This window comes from Blastomyces dermatitidis (assembly GCF_000003525.1).
Source record: "Blastomyces dermatitidis ER-3 genomic scaffold supercont1.10, whole genome shotgun sequence".
In the NCBI taxonomy this organism is placed as follows: Eukaryota; Fungi; Ascomycota; class Eurotiomycetes; order Onygenales; family Ajellomycetaceae; genus Blastomyces; species Blastomyces dermatitidis.
In genome coordinates, this window is record NW_025544783.1 from 1,763,702 (window position 1) to 1,782,949 (window position 19,248).

A 19,248-nucleotide genomic window follows, 5' to 3' on the forward strand; every position below is an offset into this window, starting at 1 on the left:
CACTCCACTCACAGAGGGGTTGAAATGGTTCGAGGCGTGATTTGTATGATTGTTCTTGGTTTTAGTTCCATTTACTGGGATATACATGAGTGAAACAATATTTTATTTGAACCAAAATTACTTCTTATCATTTCTCAGAAGAAGTTATACCAATGCATATGAAGGTATCGCTAAATATACAAATTCCGCTGTAAAACACAACACATCATTCAGTTTAAGTCATAGTACATGCCTTCGTCGTCCAGACAGAAAAACCCCTTTGAAATACCAATATATCAATAAATCAAACAATCGCACGCCTAACCCATTCTTTTCCCAATTTCGCTTCGCCATCCCCTTGCCCTCTCAAACCCATTGGAGTTGCTCTGGAAATCTATCATAGCCTGCTGCACCTGCTCCTGACTATTCAGCACGAACGGGCCGTACTGCACAATCTTCTGGTTGAGAGGCTGGCCAGCGATAAGCATGAACCGCGAGTCCTCCTTGGCCTCTGCTGCATTCGAAGCCTGCACAAAATCACCAGGCTGGTCGAATACAACGTTATGGAACGGCCCAACGGTCTTAGCAGGAGAGGAGTCGGCTAGGGAAGATGGCGGAGCCGTATTAGTAGATTCACTGGCTGCGCCAAACCTCGTAGTGCCGCTCAGCGTGTATGCGAATGAATTCCAACCCTGAGGGAGGAGTTGTGAAATCTTCCCCCCGGGGCGCATGGTGATGTCGAAGATCCAAACCGGAGTGTACGCCAGGTCGCGCACCGAATCGACTCCGTGCGATTGTCCAGATATCACTTTAACGGACACTTTGCCCTCGTCGACATCAGCTACTGGGATCTCCGCCGCGCGCAGATCGCGGTATCGAGGCTCGCACATCTTCAGCTTCTCAGGCAGGTCAACCCACAGCTGCATGCCGACATTGGGGCTCCCGTCCGGGTTCTCGTGCGGCATTTCTGCATGCATTATTCCCCGGCCGGCAGTCATGAATTGGAGATCTCCCGGCCCAATCGTGCCCTCGTGTCCGGCAAAGTCTTCATGATCGACGCCTCCGGATAGGAGGTAGGTGATTGTCTCCTGACCTCGGTGGGGGTGGTCTGGGAACCCGGCGCCGCTTCCGACTGTAAAGTGATCGAGGAGGAGGAAGGGGCTGAAGTTTCGCAATTTAGGAGTCCCGATTGACCTGCGGACGCGGGCACCTGCGCCCTCCGCTTGCTCAACGGCGACGAAAGCGGTGCGGATTGCGCGCGGTATGGACATGTCGGATAGCGCTTGTAGTGTGATTGGTGGGGTAAGAGGTAGTATGTTTTCTGGAGCTAATCTAGACGTCGTGGTAGAGCTTCGCTTCGAAGACGAGAGAATCTGAATGGTAGCCAAGTTCTTGATATCGTCGAAGGAGTAAAATAGGACAATTGCTGTGACGCAAGTTAGAATGGAGAAAAGGAGCTTCATGGACCTGCCGTGGTGTTTATATAGTTTTCGAGCACAAACTTTCTGCGATCTTCTCAATGGTGCCAGAAGGGTCTTCCCAAGAACATCTTCCTAGAGCATGTACTGCAATATATTTTCTAAGCAGATGTTTGGTGAATGGTACATCTAAATATCACTCCCAAGGCCGCCCGCGACGATTTATTAGTTATGCTGACCTATTCTTTTGTCAGCAGCTTCCCACCGATTTCGTCATTGGTCTTGGCAGCAAGACTTCGCCGCTCCACTGCCAAGACCCCCGGCTTTCCGAGGTTTGCTTCCGCCTCCGGAGTGGTGAAGGCCGACCCTGAATCCTGACTTCGGAGTGGTGGAGGCCGCTTGGACTTGCGCGGCTCAACCAAAGGCTTAACGTTAATTCTTTACTATTCCCAAAGTTTTAGGCCCAGGGACTATTTCCGGCTCATTCCCCACTATTCGACAAGACAAGGTACTTGTTTGAGTTAGGATATGGTTCATGCACAGGTCCAGTAATAAATCGAGCGCTTTTGTACAGCATAGCCCCCTTGAGCAGGAAGAGAAAAGTATTGAAACGCATTCCATTAGGAGAGGGAGAAGCCAGATTCCACTGTGACTGATAGGTTGGGATACTATATATGCTATGCAGGGCTTAAACACGCAAAGACTGGTGAACTAAAATCTAGCTTCTCCTTTTGATCGTACAATACATTGGCTATCTAATAATTTATTAAACCGTAGGAAAATGAAAAGAGATTTCACCGCAAACACGCAACATCTACAACCAGTATTGAACTCTTTACCCTTCACCCCCAACCTGGAGCTCGATATGATGATTTGCAGGATTGATAATGTGAAAGCGCCACGACGAATGCAAAAAAAATATGTTATGCACCGTCCACATCTTTAGCAGTAGGCTCAGTTATATGCATGCATCAGGCAGTAGTGAGGTCGGAGGGAAGGCTCTTCTCCTGACAAAAATCCAAGATATAGAGATAATATATATTCCCCCTGATCTCAAATGGTCCGCTCAAAAAACGAACCTGTACCACCACGCAAAAATCTGGCTAGGAAATACACAAAACAAACACATGCCTTTTTTTTCTTTCACATTCTTACTTCGCAAAATGCAAATCATATGATAGCCACTGCCTCGCCACAACGCTCGCGGGATCAAGTCCAGGCCGTCCATACGTCAATGGCGCAAAGAAGATGAACCCATATATCGTCGCGCCCAGAATCGCAACAACAGCCGCCCACGAAGCCATCAGACTCTGCCGACCCAACCGTGATTTGGGCTTCTGGTATTTTTGGCCGGCAACAGCAGTCGAATTGCTGTCTCCATTTTTGTTGGTGTCGTCGCTGGCGATTATGGGATCAATGTTGAAGACGAATTCGATTAGTGCGCCGGCAACGAGGGCGGAGGCGATGTGCGCTGGTAGGTAATGGTGTAGGAAGCGTTGGCGGCCCATGAGATAGAAGGGGAAATAGTGAGCCGCCCAGCAGAGGAAGAAGAAGCCCGTGCTGCCGTAGAGGCGTGCGCGTGTGCCTGGTCCCCAGACTAGAAATTAAGGTGGTTAGTATAGTGTATATAAAAGGAATAGAAATTCTGTGCTGAGGGGGCTGTTTGGGGTGTATGTGATGCGGCGCCACAATTATATTAACGGAACTTACTTTCTTCCAGGGCATCAATCCCCCTACGCAAGGAGAGCTGATCAGCACCGACAATTCCGGCAAAAACGGCGAGGAGACCGCTGGCAAACCACCAGCCAATGGGGTTCCCGAGGAAATAAATCTGCTCACGCGTAGCATTCTTGGTCCAGAAGCTTACTCCGCGAAGGAGGAAGGGCCATTGGAATGGTTCGCTGGCATACGGGTGGCTGCTGGTAAGGGCATTGTTGTGGAAGAACATCGCCCGTTGTAGTTCTAGGTACTTGACGATAAACGGCATTTGCTTGACTGCGCGGGGTTGCTTCTTCAGCCTCTCGTGTCCTGGCTCGAGGGATGGGATATCTTCCGCAAACCAGATGTTACTGGACAATTGCGCGTTTTTATTGCCGTTGATTTCGGCTTGTTTGAACGCCCACTCGGGTAAGGGCGTGGTATGCGTCCACATGGCGACTTTCGTAGGCACGTGGACAAGCTTGAAATGACTAGACATGGTCTTAAACTCCTGCCCGGCTTTTCCTTTCTCAATCTTGATTTCAAAGAGGGTATCGTTGCGGCGCTCGCCATTTGCCAGCTCAGGGGAAACGGTGGTGAACTCCTGGTTTGTGGGATAGTAGGGGGAAGCCACGTCGTGAGTTAGCAGAATAGTGTTTGTGCCCATATGATGAAGTTGGACAATATCCCCATTTTTAACAGGGTGTCCGAGACGGTCGTTAACATCGAATGGAGTGATCGGAAGGATCTCCCAGTGGTTGTTCGTGTCATTGTAAGGGTAGCCAGTAACTTGCTGACCCTGGCTAGAGACGCGGCCGTCATCATAACGCAATGGATAGCGCTCCGGATGGCTGTGCAGATATGTTTTGGTATCCTTGTGCCGTATAGTTATTTGATCGTAATAGTTGATCCCAATCGAGTTCAACGTCATCGGATTATCGCTGAGAGTCTGTTGGAACTCTGGGGACATGAAGGAGTCACCTGGGCCAGACTTGCTGAGAATGGCAAAGTGAACCTGGAACCAGAACAGATAAAAGAAAAACGGCAAGATGATCAAGGCGACAGCTCGGGCAGCGAAATGCTTGGTGAATTTGACCAGAGAGATAGCGCCTCCGGGGCGGTTCACATCAAGTAGATCCCACAGGTCAATGGCAACAGCGGCTCCAACAGTGAGGAACGTAAACGTGCCCACGTATTTAGTCGAAATAACACAGCTTAGCGCGACACCAGTCAAAAGCAGCCATTTCCACCACTTGCGGCCAAACGGCTCGTGTCTGAATTTGTAAAATCGAATGTAGCAGAGGATGCTCAGCGCCATGGTCAGCACCAGGGTTGCATCAAGAAGGATCAATCTATCCTCAGCAATGTGCGCGTTGTCGAACAGGACCAATCCCGCGGAGAGGACACAGGCTGGGAGGGAGTAGCCAGACTCCCACATAATTAGGAAAACCACAGGGATCGTCAAAGCGCCTTGGATCGCTGGCATGGCTCGCAGGGCAACATAGGGGACCTTGTTTTCTATGTATGAATCTCCAATGTGCTCGAAGAGAAAGTGGCCATCGAAGCCCACAAGCCAGCCCATCAAGGCAAAGAGTAGCTTGCCAAACGGCGGGTGAACATCGAAGAAATAGGTGCGTTGAAGGTAGTGCGAAGCAAACTTATCAATAGTAATACAAGATGTATCAGCTTTCCTATTTTACACTACCGAGTGGTGCTTGTGCAGGCCGCATTTTCTGCTACACATCCAAGCCTTCCCTAGAGGCAGGTACTAACTAACCTTTCCGAAATGGACCTCATCAAACACAACTTCGTCCGGAAAACTTATGTTCGCAAAACGCGTTGCGAACGCCAGCAACGTCAATATCACCAAGGCGGCTTTATAATCCCATTGCGCGGCGGGTTTTGCTACGGCCTTCTTGTGCGGGTTCGATTTGGCTGAGGGGGAATTCGGTTGTGGCTCCTTGACGGCGGGCGTTTTCTTCCCCCCTCGCTGTTGGAGGCTTGGGGGTGGAGAAGACATGGTTTACCCGCAGAAACAAGGAGAGTCGAAGGAATAGGTATATATATAACTGAGATAGCAGGAAAGACACGTTAGCCAAAGGCAATTCCGCGCACTTACGGAGTGAGAGAAAACAAAATGAAAAAGAGACGGCTTACACCACCAACTCACAGGGTAAAAAGGGTATTAATTAAATTGGCATGATAAACGAGTGTTGAGAAATAAGAAGAGAAAAAGAACTGCTTGCTCTGGCGGAAGGGTTGCTGCTGGATGCACAGATAGGAGGATTTGCGAAAATAAGATACTCGATAGAGTTACGCAGTAGTTAAGGTTGACGTGGTTGGTTTGGTTTCTCGGCGACAACCCAGCCGAACTAGCTAAAAGGAGCTTGGTTGGTGTCCTTGGAAACTCGACCAAGGAACATAGCCAATCGCTGCTGATGTACGCTGTAATATTGGATAATCGATATTGATGGGTATATTGATTTGCATTCCTGTCTCGCTAAACACACGCAATGCATATGATAGTTATACATGCGGCGTAATTACAGCTAATTGCCCTCAAAACATGCACAATCAAATCAAAATATCCAATTAGCTATAAATATATATACTCCGCAAAATGGTAGTTATACATGCTTATGGTATAGATGCGGACGGAATGCTATCCGCTATGAAAATGCGCGAGATACAAAAGAAAAAAGCTCCTACAAACGCTTTGCTCATTCATCATAGTCATCCACATCTATCAAGGAGAGGCAGTCCAGTTCTCTCCTGACGATCGATTCAAACTCTGCCCTAGACAATCCCGTCGTCCTTGCCAACCTAAAAAGACTCTTGATGTTCGAGGAGATGTGTTGCTTCACTCCAATTTCCGAGATTGACTGACTTTCTGCTGTCTTCTCTAGTTTGCTAACCGTTTCTGAGCCGGCAGAGGAAGATGCTGACGAAGGTCTTGGGTGGTTCAAAGGTATGTGGGGCCTTGCGTGAGACTCGTCGTTGTCGTTGTCATCACCATAGAGGGCGGCACCAGTTGGTCGGTCAGTCAGCATGGCTTCTGACTGTCGTCGAAGGACAGAAGCAATAGTATCGCCGTTCAATGTCGACTGTCCTATCTCGCTTTGATCGACAGACGGGTCATCATTGTCCAACGCTGGTTGCACCCCGTTGTATCTGGCGAAGTAGGAATCTGAAGCGGTTGGGTATGGTCCTGGGCCAAGACCGTTGGGTTGAAGCTGGGTCGGAGCAGGAGATCGTTTTAACGGAGTCCTGCCTGGGGTATTGTCATATTGCGCCCAGTAACCGTCATCATCGTCTTCGTCCTCCTTCTCTGGTTTCACCACACGGCTTTGGGTAATACTGGAGGCGGACTTTCGAGATTCAGCATCCTCTGCTTCCTGTAATGCGTCTTGCAGAATTTTCGTTTGTCGATATTCATCAGCTTCTTCAATAGATTTTGACCAGCTACCCGCCTCCTCCTGCAGAGCATCGCCTGGCAATACCTCTGCAACCCTCCAACCTGGCCCGCTTCCTTCTGGATCTACAGGACACCAGACATACAACACCGAAAGGTTATAGTCGGGGATGGAGAACTGCGATCGAAGGGTTTCCAAGTCTAATCGCTTGTACGTGATCGGGACATCATCTGGGATCTCAATTTCCCCAGAAACAGGATGCGGTTCAAATGTCGTGCCATCGACAATGTTCTGTAGCCGTTCTGCTTTCCCGGCGTCCCAACATAATAATCGTAGCCATGAATCCGACGGAGATTGTGAGACAGAGCTGAGGATCTGTACACGCTGCCGAAGGGTTGGAGAAAGCAATGGGAGCAACGCGGGAGGCGGATTGGGAGAGGCAAACGCAGTAGCAATGCAAGCGAGGAGAGGAGGAATGAGGGACCGAGAATCGGGGGGTGGAATGTATTCAACCATGTTTCCCGACTTGGCGTGTTTCGACTGAAGTAGATTCCAAGGAGATCTGAAAGCAACGACTACTCAGCTATATCTGCAGATTCCAGTGTTTTAACCAAATATGATTCCCCGTTAGTGGTGTTTTCTAACAATACCAGCTGGGTCAAGAAGGAGAGAATGGTTAATGAGGTGGCGGGAGGAGGATGAAACTCGAAACAGAGCGGGTTGACAAGAGCAAGGGGGTTTAAATGTGGATTCAAAGAATCATACGTCAGTAAGCAGGGGCATGCGAGCAGGGGTTGCACTTATAATAATATATTATTCTCTCCTCCTCTCCCTTTTGTTATGTTGGTGGAAATCCTGCTTGCGCGGAGAGAGGAGACGTCGAACGGGCCCTGCTTAGGCTCCATTTGCCCGAGCACCGCGTAGGTAGCGGGGGAGACACAGGCCAAAGACGTCACCGGGTGATCAAAGGCTAGATGCAAGCCGCTTGAACAATAGTTAATGAAGCTAAGTGTGCGTGGTTGGAGAGGGGACAAGCTCTGTAAGCTATTACTATTGAGAGAGGTGTAGTGTGCTCTTGGCGAGTCTCGCGATGGTTTTGGCTTGCTTGCCGACAGACGGTTCATCCAAGTTGAGGCAAAAAAGGGAAATAACAAGCGCAATATGGGTTCGTTCAACCATGGCTGGAGCTGGCCGCTGAGAGACACTTGGGTCAAATCGGTATTTTATACTAGTGGTACAATGAGCACATATCTATGATAACGTTAACTAACTAACGTTACAGATTGTATTATTAGTAATCAAAGTCTTCAAGTTTTCTGCTTCCTGGCTCTAGACTTGTCCAATACCTTAGAAACTCTATCTATACCCAGGAAAGCTCTATTCCTAGAGGCGCTCTATAGAAGGAGTTTATACCCAGGGAGGGGTTTATACCTGGGAGGATTCTCTAGAGATCTGTGGGATGGAGCTCATAGACAGAAGGACCAATATGAACTAAACCATATATAATCGTATAACTACTAATTGGTGTAATTGGTGTGTGGTTACGCACAATATACTCCGTACTCTACGGAGTATAGCGTAATGAGTTGTTAAGTGGAATTAAGCTTATATACACTTGAAAAACATTCAAATGTTGTTATAATAAGCTGCCTGCCGTTAGTTTGGGTTCTTGGCTGACTCATGCCACAGGTCCAGTGACCGCCCTTGCCCTATCCGTTTTTGGGCAACCACGCCCATATACAATAATACATGAATATATCAACGACGACAGGAACTACTACAAGCAAGAAAAATAAAGAAATACGGTGAAGACAAGGAAACAAACCATTGCAAGAGCTCGGTAGAAAACTCCTATGGAGCTCGAAAGTTTGAATTTGGGCTCGGGTTAGCTGGCCGTAGCCGCCCACTCAGCTAAATACTGCCCGTGGCCACCAGGTGCTACGAAACAGACACAATTTTCGAATTTGTCCTACAAGCATACCTTGGATTCAAAAGATAATTCCCGGTTGGTTGTGTCGCTCAACATCCGCTTACAACATGCTCTCTAACATGCCGACTCGGGACTGATTTTGTGGACCTCGGCCGCCCGATCACATCCCGAAGTCAAAGCTTGATTGTACCCGTGCCAAAAGAGCTTTCTATATAATAATACGACATTCGCTACCCTATTGGTAGCAATTGTGCCAACATTTGACACTTACCACTTTAGCTACATTTAAAAGACAGCTATCACTCTACCAATTGGGATGGGGTTGAAATTCCCCGCCTCCGCTAGGGTTTCGTCGATAGATAGCCCTCTGGAGGGGTTATGTGGAGAAGACCATATTTCCCCCGTTGCAACAACAAACCGAATGTTAGATAGGGAGAACAGTCTGCAACTGGAACGCAAACTGCGCCGGAAGGTAGATATCCGACTGTGTACCATTTCTGGGATCCTATGTAGTTTGAATCTCTTGGATTCTGGCATCATCTCCTCGGCTTCCGTGACAAGCATGATATCCGATCTATCACTGGAGGGAAACCGTTATTCAGTAGCGATCTTCATTTTCACCATATCCAGTGTTGTTTTTCAGCTTCCGTCGACGGTTGCAGTGCGCTTCGTCGGGCCCCGGCGATGGTTCTCCCTAATCACTGTCTGTTTCGGGGTGATTACCTTGTGCACGACCTTCATACAGAACTGGAGGCAAATGATTGTTGTCCGGGTGTTTTTGGGCATTTCGATGTCCGGAATCTATCCAGGGCTGACATATCTGATCAGTACCTGGTATACGCGGGAGGAGCAGCAGCTTCGTTTCGCTTTCCTCCAGGCTGGGGAGGTCTTAGTCCTGGCATCCGGGAACATTATGAATTACGGCTTGAACCATCTTGGCGGTAGAGCAAGACTCGAAGGCTGGCGGTGGATGTTCTTGGTAAACGGGCTGATAACTATCTTCGTCGGCGTCATCACGTATTGGTGGATGATCGATTTTCCAGAAAATGCACATCATAGCTTTTGTTTCTTTACTGAGGAGCAAACAGGGATAGCGACAGGGCGGATCCAGAAAGACAGGAAAGATGCGATTCCAGAGCCGTTTTTCATATCCAAGATCCTCGTTAATTTTCTCGATCTTAAACTGTACGGATTCAGCTGTCTGTTTTTCCTGTTAAACCTGGTCTCGACTTCCCTTTCGTACTTTCTCCCTATTCTCCTCCAAGGAGGCATGGGCTTTGATACAAATAAATCCATTTTGCTATCTGCACCTGTAAGCCTCCCCTCCCCTCCCCTCCCCCAATAACCTACATATTTTCAACCATCCTCCCAAGTATCTTCCAAAATATCCTGAAATTTCAACATTTAACTAACAGCAACCCCCAAGCCGTACTATTACGCCGTAATCCCCGTCCTCCTCACATCTCTACTTGGTGATAAACTCCGCCTGCGCGGCCCCCTCATCTTCTTCAACTCACTAAGCCTAATCGCTGGCTTCCTAATGCTCGGCCTTCCCGCCTCGCAGCAAGTCACAGTCCGCTATATCGGCATATTCCTCGCCACCGGCGCCTACGTCTCCAACTGGGCAGCCCTGAACGCTTACCAGGCGAACAATATCGTCGGGCAGTGGAAGAGGGCTACAGTGGCTGCGTCTGTGGCGGCTTGTAATGGCCTAGGCGGCATTGCGGGTAGCTTTATTGTGAAATCTAGTGAGGCTCCGACTTATGGGACGGCGGTTTGGGTTTCTATAGGGTAAGTTGTTTTTTTTTTTTTTTTTTTTTTTTTTTTTTTTTTTTTTTTTTTTTTTTTTTTTTTTTTCCACCTTTTGTTTTCATAACTTTGATTCTACCTGGAATTAACACACCATAAACCATCGATAGTTCCCACGTTCTTATGATTGCGATAATTCTCGCGTTTTCCACGTACTTCTACGTCATGAACCGGCAGCAAAGGACGAGCGGGAAACTGATTGAGGGAGTGGTATGTACATTACATGTACTCTCTCCATTCCAGGTGTTTTCAGGGGATCATGCTAATCGCTCTTCTGTCTGCAGGAAGGGTTCCGCTATACGTATTGAGCTGTTTTTAAATATATATATATAGTATGTATGTATACCCAGGACACCTCTATATTTTTGAGGTCCATCACTCCATCCCCTACAAAACCAGGACTTGGTTTATTCGCAAAGAAACTGTCACGAAATTGCTTAACCTCTACATATTAATAAGTTCTTTCTTTTTCTTTTTTTTCTTTTTTCTTTTTCTTTTTCTTTTTTCTTCGTAAACAGAACTTTGGGCTTCTATGGATATATTTTCGTTTGTATTGTAGGCAATATATCAAGTAGTTGGTTATTCTTAAGAAGAAGCTAGCTACGGTTGTGGTTTCGCGATTTTCAGGATTCAGCGAGGAGGGCAAAAAGGAAAAATAAAAAGGACGTAAATTTAGAACTAGTTAATATAAAGAAGGTATCGGTTAGAAAACTGTGGGTATTCATGGCGTGTTGATGGCGGCTTTCTCGAAGGGAAAATAATAATGTGGAGTTATTAAAACAGGAAAATGGGGAAAGAACGCTAAATAAACAGAGCATACTTTAATGGCAAGATGGTAGAAAGATACACAAATCGATCCGGGAAAAAAGGAGAAAAGAAATGAAATGAGAAAAAGGGAGAGGAGGTAAGGAGAAGAATGGGAAAACGCCAGAACAAAGGAGACAGAGCAATGGGCCATAAAGTCACTTAAACAGGATATATCCACACCACCCATCCCTCCATCACATCTATTACGCAAAAAAGGAAAATGAAGCAAAAGGAAGGAATTTAAAATAAACACTCAATCCCTGCCCTGCTCCAGTTTTGCAACAAGCTTCTTCATAGCCGACCACTCCTCAGCAGGCACCTCATCGGGACCGCCACTCAAGTCCTTCCCGACCTCAAACACCGTCAGCACGCCATCAAGCCCACCCGTTGCCAGGCGCCGCCCATCCCTCTCTTCCCATGCAACCTTATTCAAACTCTGCTCAATAACCGCATTGCGCGCTTTCGTCGGCGTCGCGCGCGCCGCATACACCTCCGTGTCCGTGCACAGGTCCCACACTTCAACAGATCCCGCGCCGTCGACAAGGGCAAACACACCAGGTCGATGCGGGGACCAGCGCGCATCGTACACGACGTCTTCGCGATTCAGTTCCAGGACGGGCGAGACCACTTGTGCGGGTGTGGTGGCGGACGTGCCCGAGGTGGAGGTGACGGCGGGCGGTCGTACGCGCCAGAGTTTCACGCTCCAGTCTAAGCTGGAGCTGAGCATCAGGTCACCTAGGTCGACGGCGCCGCGGGCTGGGTGGAAGACGGTGGACATGACGGGGGCCGCGTGGCCGCGGTAGGAAAGCCGATGGTCGGTTCCTGCTTTGGCGCCTGCGCGATCGTAGCGGTGACATGGGTATATGGCGCCTTCTTCGGTGCCGACGAGGAAGAAGGTTGGGTCTGATTGGGGGAATGTCATTGTTGTGGGCGCGAGGTCTTCGGTTTTGGACGGGGGTGGGGTGGTGAGTTCGAGGTATTCTTGGGGCTGGGAGAGCATGTCGACTGTCCAGCCGCACACGACGCCGTCGGTCGAGGCAGTGATGATGTTATGGGCATTTTGGGTGCCGACGATGGAGATGTTGTACACTGGATGGGTGTGGCCGGAGCCTGTTAGGGGGGTTTTCTGGACGGGGGCGCCGCCCCCTGCCCGCGATGATCTGGTGTCCCATAATAGGACTTGACCAGAGTAGGAGCCGCCTACGATGAGGTTTGGGTGGAAAGGGGAGAATTTCGCAGTCAAGATGTCAGACATTGAGTGGAAGACGTATTCCGGCCTGGAATGGAGATGGAGATTCCATACTTGTACTATGCCATTGGGGTCGTGGGGCGCAGTGACGTTATTTGTATATGAAGCTAGTACCAGTTCTGGGAACTATGCATCAAGATATTTTAGTATTAACCCCGATCTAGAGCTTCTAGTATATATAAAATGGTCAGGACTCACCTTCGGAGAAAAGTTGATATCACTGATCATGCGCTTCTTGCTCCATCGTTCATCATAAAACTGGACAAGCTCCTCTATGCCTCTTCGTTTCTTACTATTGCCATATTCGTCGTTCTCGTCGGGGCCGTTTGCACCTACTCCACCTAACGCGTAGTCTGTTAGGACGTCATATTGCTCATCCAACGCCCTTTCTATGACTCTGCTGGATTTATCCACAAAGTCCAGGAAATCATTGGATGAGGTGACCGCATTGAGTTCGTCACTCGTAAGCGTCCGTAAGGGATATCTTATATCTGTTGATTGCTGTGCAGTTCCTTCGCCCGCCATTCCTTTTGCAGATCGCACCTCCTCCTCAATCTCCTTTCGGAGCCTCTCCCGTATTTCCTCATCACGTTCACGCTGCTGTCTCCGACTTAACCGTTTATTTGCGCGTGATGTTGTGGGAGAGCTATCATCTTCCGAGACAGAATGGCCATCTACAGACCGGCTTCTAGGTTCAATCCATGAGTCTGTCTGGACACCTTTGCTGTAGGTGACAACCTCTGGCTTGGGTAGTGGGACAGCTTCAGGGGTGGGGAGTTCAGCAGCGGGGAAAGGCGTGGTTTGCGTTGCAATTGATAAAGATACAGGTCTAGCTGGAGGAGTCACTGATTCGAGAATTTCTCCGCTCAGTTGGCCGGCACTGAGGACGGAATTGGGTCTACTTCCTCGACCCCTGGGTGATTCTCCGCCGTCTCTTAAGGCTGCGGATGAAGGCCGATCGACCAGCCGAGAAATTAAACTATTGAGCTCTGCTCTGCTGTCTGAACGGCCGGGAGTCGGAGCTAGAATCTGCTAAATGTATTATGTATCAGCACAGAGTAAATGCGACGAGCTGAGAAGCTCAGGAGCTTGCTCACCTCCGACCCTCCTTCTCCAATGCTCTGCCTGTTCTGTGAGAACTCCTTTTGTCGCAATTCGCGCTGTCGCCTGAGCTCAGCAAGTTTAGCCTTCTTGGCCAGAATCTCATCTTTCCGTTGCTGCATTGTCATATATCCGTGCTCTGAAACTGGCACTGTATATGTACGAGTGACGAGGTGGATAGTGTTTATATGATTATTTACTTCTCCTTTACTCCCTGGTTTATATCGCGGTTGGACAAGGCGCGGCACTGTCTTAGTCAGCAGCCCTGGTCAACCGGCCGGATAAACTATGCTTAGTCAACTCCGGAACTTTCTGACCCCCAGAGCCGACTCTGATCAAGTCTCTTGACTCGCTATCAACATCGTTGCCGGAAGCCATTGATCGCCCGCAAACTGTCCTGCCACTTTAGAGACTGAGGTTCATTGCGACAGCAGTCTTCTTTGTCTCTTTTCTTCTCCTGTAGCTGGGACCGCACAATACAATCGCCATGGCTGCTTCGCAAGGTGTCAACGTGGGTCCAGCTTTTCCACGAAAAATTTCACTATCCGGGTTCCCTCTCCGCCCCGATATGCAAGTCGATAGAGATAACCTTGAGCCCAGTGCTAATCAGACATACGCATTTTTAGGTGCTACGCTACTCCGCCCTTTTTGCTGGCGTTTTCTATGGCCTCTACCACCAATCGTCCCTCACTTCACAAGCCAAACAGGCGCAGATAGATCGCGAATACAGCCGCAAAGAATCATTGATCGAGCAAGCGCGGGCAGAATATTCAAAGAAGAATGCGCCAACAGAAACTAAGACAACGAGCAGTGGAGGTACGTTAAATGATTTCTAAAGAAAGCTCTGGCAAGGGTGGAGTATCCACTTTTGACACATGTTTTTCTCTGCTTTTGTATGATGCTTGCCATTTCGTAGACTGCGGCTAACAGATAATATAAATAGTTATAACCGATCCGGAAGATAAGAGATTCGACCTCGAAGCGTTCATAAATATGAAAGCTGCCGAAATGGCGAAATAATGAACGAAAACGTCGGAGGCGGAGGGGGAGGCGAACGACTGATGAGGGAGGCGGACGACTGATGAGGGAGGCGGACGACTGATGAGGGAGGCGGACGACTGATGAGGGAGGCGGACGACTGATGAGGGAGGCATTAGCGACGAGATGGCTCGGTGAAAGGTACTTGCTCCGCGGTACTCGACAGCGAAAGAGAGTACCTCAAACTCCTAAAAAATGACCAACAGATAAAAAAGGACATGAGCGAGCGCCATATATATCCGAGAGAGTATGTGGTTGGAGAACATCCTTTTGTATTATTTATATCGTGTAACCAAGGCCCATATCTTCTGTGTGCAAAAGGCGAGAAAAAAGACATTCCTCAGTTTTCTATTTCATTCTGTACATATCCCAGATGGCGTCTTAAAGTTCTATCCAGTTTTTTGAGAATCCACGAATCTTTGACCTTTTCCGAAAATAAAACGCCGTAGAACCAAGCGCGTCACGTCCGGAGGAAGGAGAATAGAAATATGTGGACTATCATTAATGGGTAAGAGGAGGATGGCGAAATTCGAGAAGATTCGTCTTCGGCAAACGCGGTTTGGCTACTGGCCTCTACGTGACGGAACCTATGTTCATTCTGCCTTGCAGAATATCACCGCACCTCCACCGTACCCATAGGTCCCCTCGCTTCTCGTCTCCCACTGCCCATCTCTCGACCCTCGTTTTCTCGTTTTTCGTTTTTCGTCTCTCATTACAATCATCTGAACCTCTTCAGGGGAAAATTATATCTCAATCGCCATGACTTCTTAGTTGTGCCGCCAGATGCCCGATTGCCGCTCCTCCCGAACCAGTTACCTTCGGCACCTGAGTCGTAACCTTCGGAGAGAATAACTTCGATTCCGCATCCCATTCCCAGCCTTTCCCCATGAGCAGCTCAACCAGCTCTGGACCTGTGCTATCCGCGCTATCACTCATTGTATCTTCCCCTATGGAATCAAGACCTAGATAGAGAGCAGCGGTCGACGGCCGGATTGATCCGTAGGCAAGACTGATATCTTGGAAGGTTTTATTTTGGAAGAAAACTGTGTACAACAATTAATCGAAGGAACACATGGGCAGGCGGTTTGTCTCTTTATACGTACGTTGGTATTGTTGAACTAGATACTTAATGCTTTGTGGCCATTGTGTCGTTCTGATGATGCGGTATATGTTCTCGTAGCTCTTGTTCCATACTGCTCGAAGGAGGGACATGGCGCTTTGTATTGTAGCGTCCACTTTCACGAGACTCTCTGGTATCCTACGCGTCAGCATATGTGCTTCGTTACTGCAGAGGAACGATTAGTCAAGAGCCGTAGAAGTAGGGATGTTTTGTTCGATTTCTGCAAACGCACATTTCATCTTCGAGGAGGAGGGCGAATAGGTAGGAGGAATAGTATGTGCTTAGGAATCCCGTGTCGCTGGCCATATGAGTATCTCCAAACGTTAAACTGACGTCTCCTTCGAGCTCCATAAGCGTTTGTAGAAGAACCGCTGATGGTGGGGCGGTTGCGAGCAACTGGGTGATATCCTCCAGGGACACCATCTTGAATATTACAAATTCGCCTGCTAATTAATCACTTAAAATTCACCGCAAAAAGAAATAAACCAAGGGGTAATGAGTATTAAATAGCTAATTAATGAGGAGAATAACTGAGAAGATGCGGTGGAAGTTTGGATGATGTACGGAGCGGAATAAAGAGCAGTGTCTGATAGTTTTGGTGGTGGGGAAGGCGGCGCGTTCATTGGCATGGTTCCCGCAGAGCCTCAGGCCGCAACGTGATGCCAAGGCCGGAGAGAACACCTTGCGGCGTGGAGAGCTTCCAACACCCAACTTACTATGTATACTCATTTAGTACAGCTCGACACAACAACAAAGGCGACATATTTTGCCCTAGCCAATCTTGTTGTGTCTCTTTACGATTTAGGCCAGTATGGCCACCGCTGCAATTGAGCCCGTTCTGAAGGGCGCTGCCTCAAGCAACTCTCGAGGCCTGCTCCGTGTTACCATTCTGGTGCTCATCGCCGCTGCTGCTGTTTCCAGTCGACTCTTTAGCGTGATAAGTAAGATAACAATACACTCTTTTTGTGCTTTGCATTATATGTGTAATTCGAAGGAGTACGCATCAATGCTAACCAATTGTGTTTAATGCAGGATTTGAGAGTATAATACACGAGTGTATGTTGCGTGGCTGCTTGGACTACCACTCTCGCCCCCAATATAAGCCCCCGCCGGTCGAGCTATTCGTTCTTATCCGTTCAACAGGAATACATGCTGATGCTGCGTCTATGCTATAGTCGACCCTTGGTTCAATTTCAGAGCAACTAAATATCTTGTGAAGCATGGCTTTTACCGCTTCTGGGACTGGTTCGATGACCGTAAGGCAGCCCCTAACAAGCTATACCTGAGGGCTACAACTCCGCTGGACCGCACCGAGCAAAACCTAAATAATGTGTATTTTGTGATTAGGGACATGGCACCCCCTTGGGCGTGTTACTGGTGGTACTTTATACCCTGGTTTAATGGTTACCAGCGGTGTCATATATCATATTCTTCGATTCCTCTCGATTCCAGTTGATATCCGAAACATCTGCGTGATGCTTGCTCCCGGCTTCTCTGGCTTGACGGCCATAGCCATGTATCTTCTTACTTGCGAAATGTCTCCGTCACCATCAGCTGGGCTTCTTGCTGCAGCTTTCATGGGTATTGTCCCAGGTTACATTTCTCGCTCCGTCGCTGGTAGTTACGACAATGAAGCTATTGCGATCTTCCTTCTCGTCTTTACATTTTTCCTCTGGATTAAGGCAGTGAAGAACGGATCAATTATGTGGGGTGTACTGACGGCTTTATTTTATGGATACATGGTATCTGCCTGGGGCGGATATGTCTTCATTACTAATTTGATTCCCCTTCACGTCTTTGTACTTATATGTATGGGCCGATACAGTTCGCGCCTTTATATCAGCTACACCACCTGGTATGCGCTGGGGACTTTAGCCAGCATGCAAATCCCCTTTGTCGGATTCCTGCCTATTCGAAGCAGTGATCACATGTCGGCATTAGGTATGTTCTCTATGGTTCAAGATAGATTCTAAGGAGCAAAGCTGATCTCCTGTAGGAATCTTCGGCCTCATCCAGGTGGTGGCATTTGTGGAGTTCCTTCGTAGCCAGGTACCAGGGAAACAATTCCAAACCCTACTAACGAGCTTGGTATTGCTCATCTTCGGCGTTTCCTTCCTTGGCCTTGTCCTTCTCACCGTCTCGGGTGTCATCGCCCCCTGGAGTGGCCGGTTCTACTCTCTGTGGGATACCGGCTATGCTAAAATCCATATCCCGATTATTGCTTCCGTTTCTGAGCATCAGCCAACAGCTTGGCCTGCATTCTTCTTCGACCTTAACATGTTAATCTGGCTCTTCCCGGCCGGTGTATATTTGTGCTTCCGCAAACTAAAGGACGAGCACGTGTTCGTTATTATCTATGCCGTCCTCGCGAGCTACTTCGCCGGTGTAATGGTGCGATTGATGCTTACCCTCACACCCATTGTCTGCGTAGCAGCCGCAATGGTTCTGTCGCACATCCTGGATACCTACCTCCTTACCTCTCCACCAGAGCCGGATGACAGCGACAAGCCATCCCAAGGCGGTCTCCTTTCTGCACGGAAGCAGGTTGTGGGCATTTACTCCAAGCTTTCAAAGGGATTGATATCTACATCCGTCGTTGTCTACCTTCTCTTGTTTGTGGCTCATTGTACTTGGGTGACGTCAAACGCATACTCATCCCCCTCTGTTGTTCTGGCAAGTAAATTACTAGACGGAAGTCAATTCATCATTGACGACTTCCGTGAAGCCTACTACTGGCTACGCCAAAATACTCCCGAGAACGCTAAGATCATGTCGTGGTGGGATTATGGTTATCAGATTGGCGGCATGGCTGATCGCCCTACTCTTGTCGATAACAACACATGGAATAACACCCATATTGCAACTGTCGGCAAAGCAATGAGCTCGCGCGAGGAAGTCAGCTATCCCATCCTCCGGCAACACGATGTTGATTACGTGTTGATCGTCTTTGGCGGATTGCTGGGATACTCTGGCGATGATCTCAATAAGTTCCTATGGATGGTTCGTATTGCCGAAGGCATTTGGCCAGATGAAGTGAAGGAACGTGATTTCTTCACTGCCAGAGGCGAATACCGCGTCGATGAAGAAGCGACCCCAACCATGCGGAACAGTCTAATGTGGGTTTCTTTTTTCCACCCCTTTCCTGACAGTTTAAACGGCCACAGCCTATCTACTTTCTCCTTTTTCATTTATATTTTTATTCTATTTTTTGCCCTTTTTGAAGCTCCATTTCTTTGCAATCCATCCCACTGACAAACCCGCCCATCTAGGTATAAAATGTCCTATTACAACTTCAACGCCCTCTTCCCTGGTGGCGAAGCGGCAGATCGTGTGCGTGGTGTGCGTCTTCCAGCTCAAGGGCCCCAGTTGACTACGCTCGACGAAGCTTTCACCAGCGAAAACTGGATCATCAGAATTTACAAGGTCAAGGACCTTGATAACGTTGGGCGAGACCATAATAGTGCCGCCGCGTTCGACAAGGGCCACAAGAAGAAGAAAGCATTGAAGAAGCGAGGGCCAAGGGTTTTGAGAACCGAATAGACATTATCCTTTTTGGCCTTCCCTTCTCTTTCTTGATTTCTTTTTTTCTTTCCTGCTTTGTTCCTGTTCTTGTTTTTATACTGTTATTTTATCTTCAAATTTGTCGTTTTTAGTTCTCCATTTTGTGAAATGTGCATGCAGATTCT

General features: G+C 48.3%; 8 protein-coding genes across 12 annotated transcripts; 3 read left to right on the forward strand and 5 right to left on the reverse strand.

Annotated features, from left to right (window-relative positions):
• Positions 1-30: 30 nt before the first annotated feature.
• BDCG_08072 lies at positions 31-1,895 on the reverse strand. 2 transcript variants are annotated; one of them, XM_045423840.1, is made up of 2 exons: positions 1,482-1,895; positions 31-1,405 (listed from the first exon to the last, which is right to left on the reverse strand). In XM_045423840.1, the coding sequence occupies exon 2, from the start codon at positions 1,248-1,250 to the stop codon at positions 300-302; it is 951 nt and encodes a 316-aa protein (XP_045272695.1). In that variant the 5' UTR covers positions 1,251-1,405; positions 1,482-1,895; the 3' UTR covers positions 31-299. The 2 variants fall into 2 exon arrangements, with proteins under 2 accessions (XP_045272695.1, XP_045282408.1); XM_045423839.1 differs by having other exon boundaries at positions 31-1,895.
• A 99-nt stretch (positions 1,896-1,994) lies between these two features.
• On the reverse strand, positions 1,995-5,445 carry BDCG_08073. Of its 2 annotated transcripts, none has more exons than XM_045423841.1 (4): positions 5,253-5,445; positions 4,873-5,164; positions 3,108-4,752; positions 1,995-2,994 (listed from the first exon to the last, which is right to left on the reverse strand). In XM_045423841.1, the coding sequence occupies exons 2-4, from the start codon at positions 5,113-5,115 to the stop codon at positions 2,549-2,551; spliced, it is 2,334 nt and encodes a 777-aa protein (XP_045272696.1). In that variant the 5' UTR covers positions 5,116-5,164; positions 5,253-5,445; the 3' UTR covers positions 1,995-2,548. The 2 variants fall into 2 exon arrangements, with proteins under 2 accessions (XP_045272696.1, XP_045282409.1); XM_045423842.1 differs by having other exon boundaries at positions 2,006-2,994; positions 5,266-5,445.
• Positions 5,446-5,535: 90 nt separating this feature from the next.
• BDCG_08074 lies at positions 5,536-7,753 on the reverse strand. Of its 2 annotated transcripts, XM_045423844.1 has the most exons (2): positions 7,274-7,753; positions 5,536-7,097 (listed from the first exon to the last, which is right to left on the reverse strand). In XM_045423844.1, exon 2 carries the CDS (start codon positions 7,022-7,024, stop codon positions 5,816-5,818), a length of 1,209 nt encoding a protein of 402 aa, XP_045282410.1. In that variant the 5' UTR covers positions 7,025-7,097; positions 7,274-7,753; the 3' UTR covers positions 5,536-5,815. The 2 variants fall into 2 exon arrangements, with proteins under 2 accessions (XP_045282410.1, XP_045272697.1); XM_045423843.1 differs by having other exon boundaries at positions 5,536-7,753.
• A 437-nt stretch (positions 7,754-8,190) lies between these two features.
• Positions 8,191-11,247, forward strand: BDCG_08075 (MFS transporter). Its single transcript, XM_045423845.1, has 4 exons — positions 8,191-9,750; positions 9,865-10,229; positions 10,358-10,457; positions 10,532-11,247. Exons 1-4 carry the CDS (start codon positions 8,755-8,757, stop codon positions 10,553-10,555), a joined length of 1,485 nt encoding a protein of 494 aa, XP_045272698.1. The 5' UTR covers positions 8,191-8,754; the 3' UTR covers positions 10,556-11,247.
• Positions 10,770-13,970, reverse strand: BDCG_08076. Of its 2 annotated transcripts, none has more exons than XM_045423847.1 (3): positions 13,401-13,970; positions 12,502-13,332; positions 10,770-12,429 (listed from the first exon to the last, which is right to left on the reverse strand). In XM_045423847.1, the coding sequence occupies exons 1-3, from the start codon at positions 13,530-13,532 to the stop codon at positions 11,308-11,310; spliced, it is 2,085 nt and encodes a 694-aa protein (XP_045282411.1). In that variant the 5' UTR covers positions 13,533-13,970; the 3' UTR covers positions 10,770-11,307. The 2 variants fall into 2 exon arrangements, with proteins under 2 accessions (XP_045282411.1, XP_045282412.1); XM_045423846.1 differs by having other exon boundaries at positions 12,502-13,335; positions 13,401-13,588.
• On the forward strand, positions 13,729-15,912 carry BDCG_08077 (uncharacterized protein). The gene is made up of 4 exons (XM_045423848.1): positions 13,729-13,915; positions 14,031-14,220; positions 14,348-14,454; positions 14,535-15,912. The coding sequence occupies exons 1-3, from the start codon at positions 13,892-13,894 to the stop codon at positions 14,422-14,424; spliced, it is 291 nt and encodes a 96-aa protein (XP_045272699.1). The 5' UTR covers positions 13,729-13,891; the 3' UTR covers positions 14,425-14,454; positions 14,535-15,912.
• Positions 15,193-15,985, reverse strand: BDCG_08078 (COP9 signalosome subunit 8; the record flags this gene model as incomplete). Its single annotated transcript, XM_045423849.1, has 3 exons — positions 15,193-15,485; positions 15,546-15,727; positions 15,795-15,985. The coding sequence occupies 3 exons, from the start codon at positions 15,983-15,985 to the stop codon at positions 15,193-15,195; spliced, it is 666 nt and encodes a 221-aa protein (XP_045272700.1).
• Positions 15,986-16,373: 388 nt separating this feature from the next.
• BDCG_08079 (dolichyl-diphosphooligosaccharide-protein glycosyltransferase) lies at positions 16,374-19,102 on the forward strand (the record flags this gene model as incomplete). The annotated part of the gene is made up of 6 exons (XM_045423850.1): positions 16,374-16,503; positions 16,595-16,618; positions 16,738-16,818; positions 16,910-17,503; positions 17,559-18,678; positions 18,832-19,102. The coding sequence occupies 6 exons, from the start codon at positions 16,374-16,376 to the stop codon at positions 19,100-19,102; spliced, it is 2,220 nt and encodes a 739-aa protein (XP_045272701.1).
• Between the last annotated feature and the right edge of the window lie 146 nt (positions 19,103-19,248).

Excerpts from the sequence above, each read along its gene's own strand:
- BDCG_08074 (XM_045423844.1), bottom strand. The coding sequence starts at position 7,024 with ATGGTTGAATACATTCCACCCCCCGATTCTCGGTCCCTCATTCCTCCT.
- BDCG_08073 (XM_045423841.1), bottom strand. The coding sequence starts at position 5,115 with ATGTCTTCTCCACCCCCAAGCCTCCAACAGCGAGGGGGGAAGAAAACG. Across the intron at positions 4,753-4,872 it reads ATGAGGTCCATTTCGGAAAG|TTTGCTTCGCACTACCTTCA; the intron begins GTTAGTTAGTAC and ends ACTATTGATAAG. Across the intron at positions 2,995-3,107 it reads GATTGATGCCCTGGAAGAAA|TCTGGGGACCAGGCACACGC; the intron begins GTAAGTTCCGTT and ends CTTAATTTCTAG.
- BDCG_08072 (XM_045423839.1), bottom strand. The coding sequence starts at position 1,442 with ATGAAGCTCCTTTTCTCCATTCTAACTTGCGTCACAGCAATTGTCCTA.
- BDCG_08076 (XM_045423846.1), bottom strand. The coding sequence starts at position 13,532 with ATGACAATGCAGCAACGGAAAGATGAGATTCTGGCCAAGAAGGCTAAA. Across the intron at positions 13,336-13,400 it reads TTGGAGAAGGAGGGTCGGAG|CAGATTCTAGCTCCGACTCC; the intron begins GTGAGCAAGCTC and ends TAATACATTTAG. Across the intron at positions 12,430-12,501 it reads ATATCAACTTTTCTCCGAAG|TTCCCAGAACTGGTACTAGC; the intron begins GTGAGTCCTGAC and ends CTTGATGCATAG.
- BDCG_08075 (XM_045423845.1), top strand. The coding sequence starts at position 8,755 with ATGGGGTTGAAATTCCCCGCCTCCGCTAGGGTTTCGTCGATAGATAGC. Across the intron at positions 10,230-10,357 it reads GCGGTTTGGGTTTCTATAGG|TTCCCACGTTCTTATGATTG; the intron begins GTAAGTTGTTTT and ends AACCATCGATAG. Across the intron at positions 10,458-10,531 it reads GGAAACTGATTGAGGGAGTG|GAAGGGTTCCGCTATACGTA; the intron begins GTATGTACATTA and ends TTCTGTCTGCAG.
- BDCG_08077 (XM_045423848.1), top strand. The coding sequence starts at position 13,892 with ATGGCTGCTTCGCAAGGTGTCAAC. Across the intron at positions 13,916-14,030 it reads CTGCTTCGCAAGGTGTCAAC|GTGCTACGCTACTCCGCCCT; the intron begins GTGGGTCCAGCT and ends ACGCATTTTTAG. Across the intron at positions 14,221-14,347 it reads TAAGACAACGAGCAGTGGAG|TTATAACCGATCCGGAAGAT; the intron begins GTACGTTAAATG and ends TAATATAAATAG.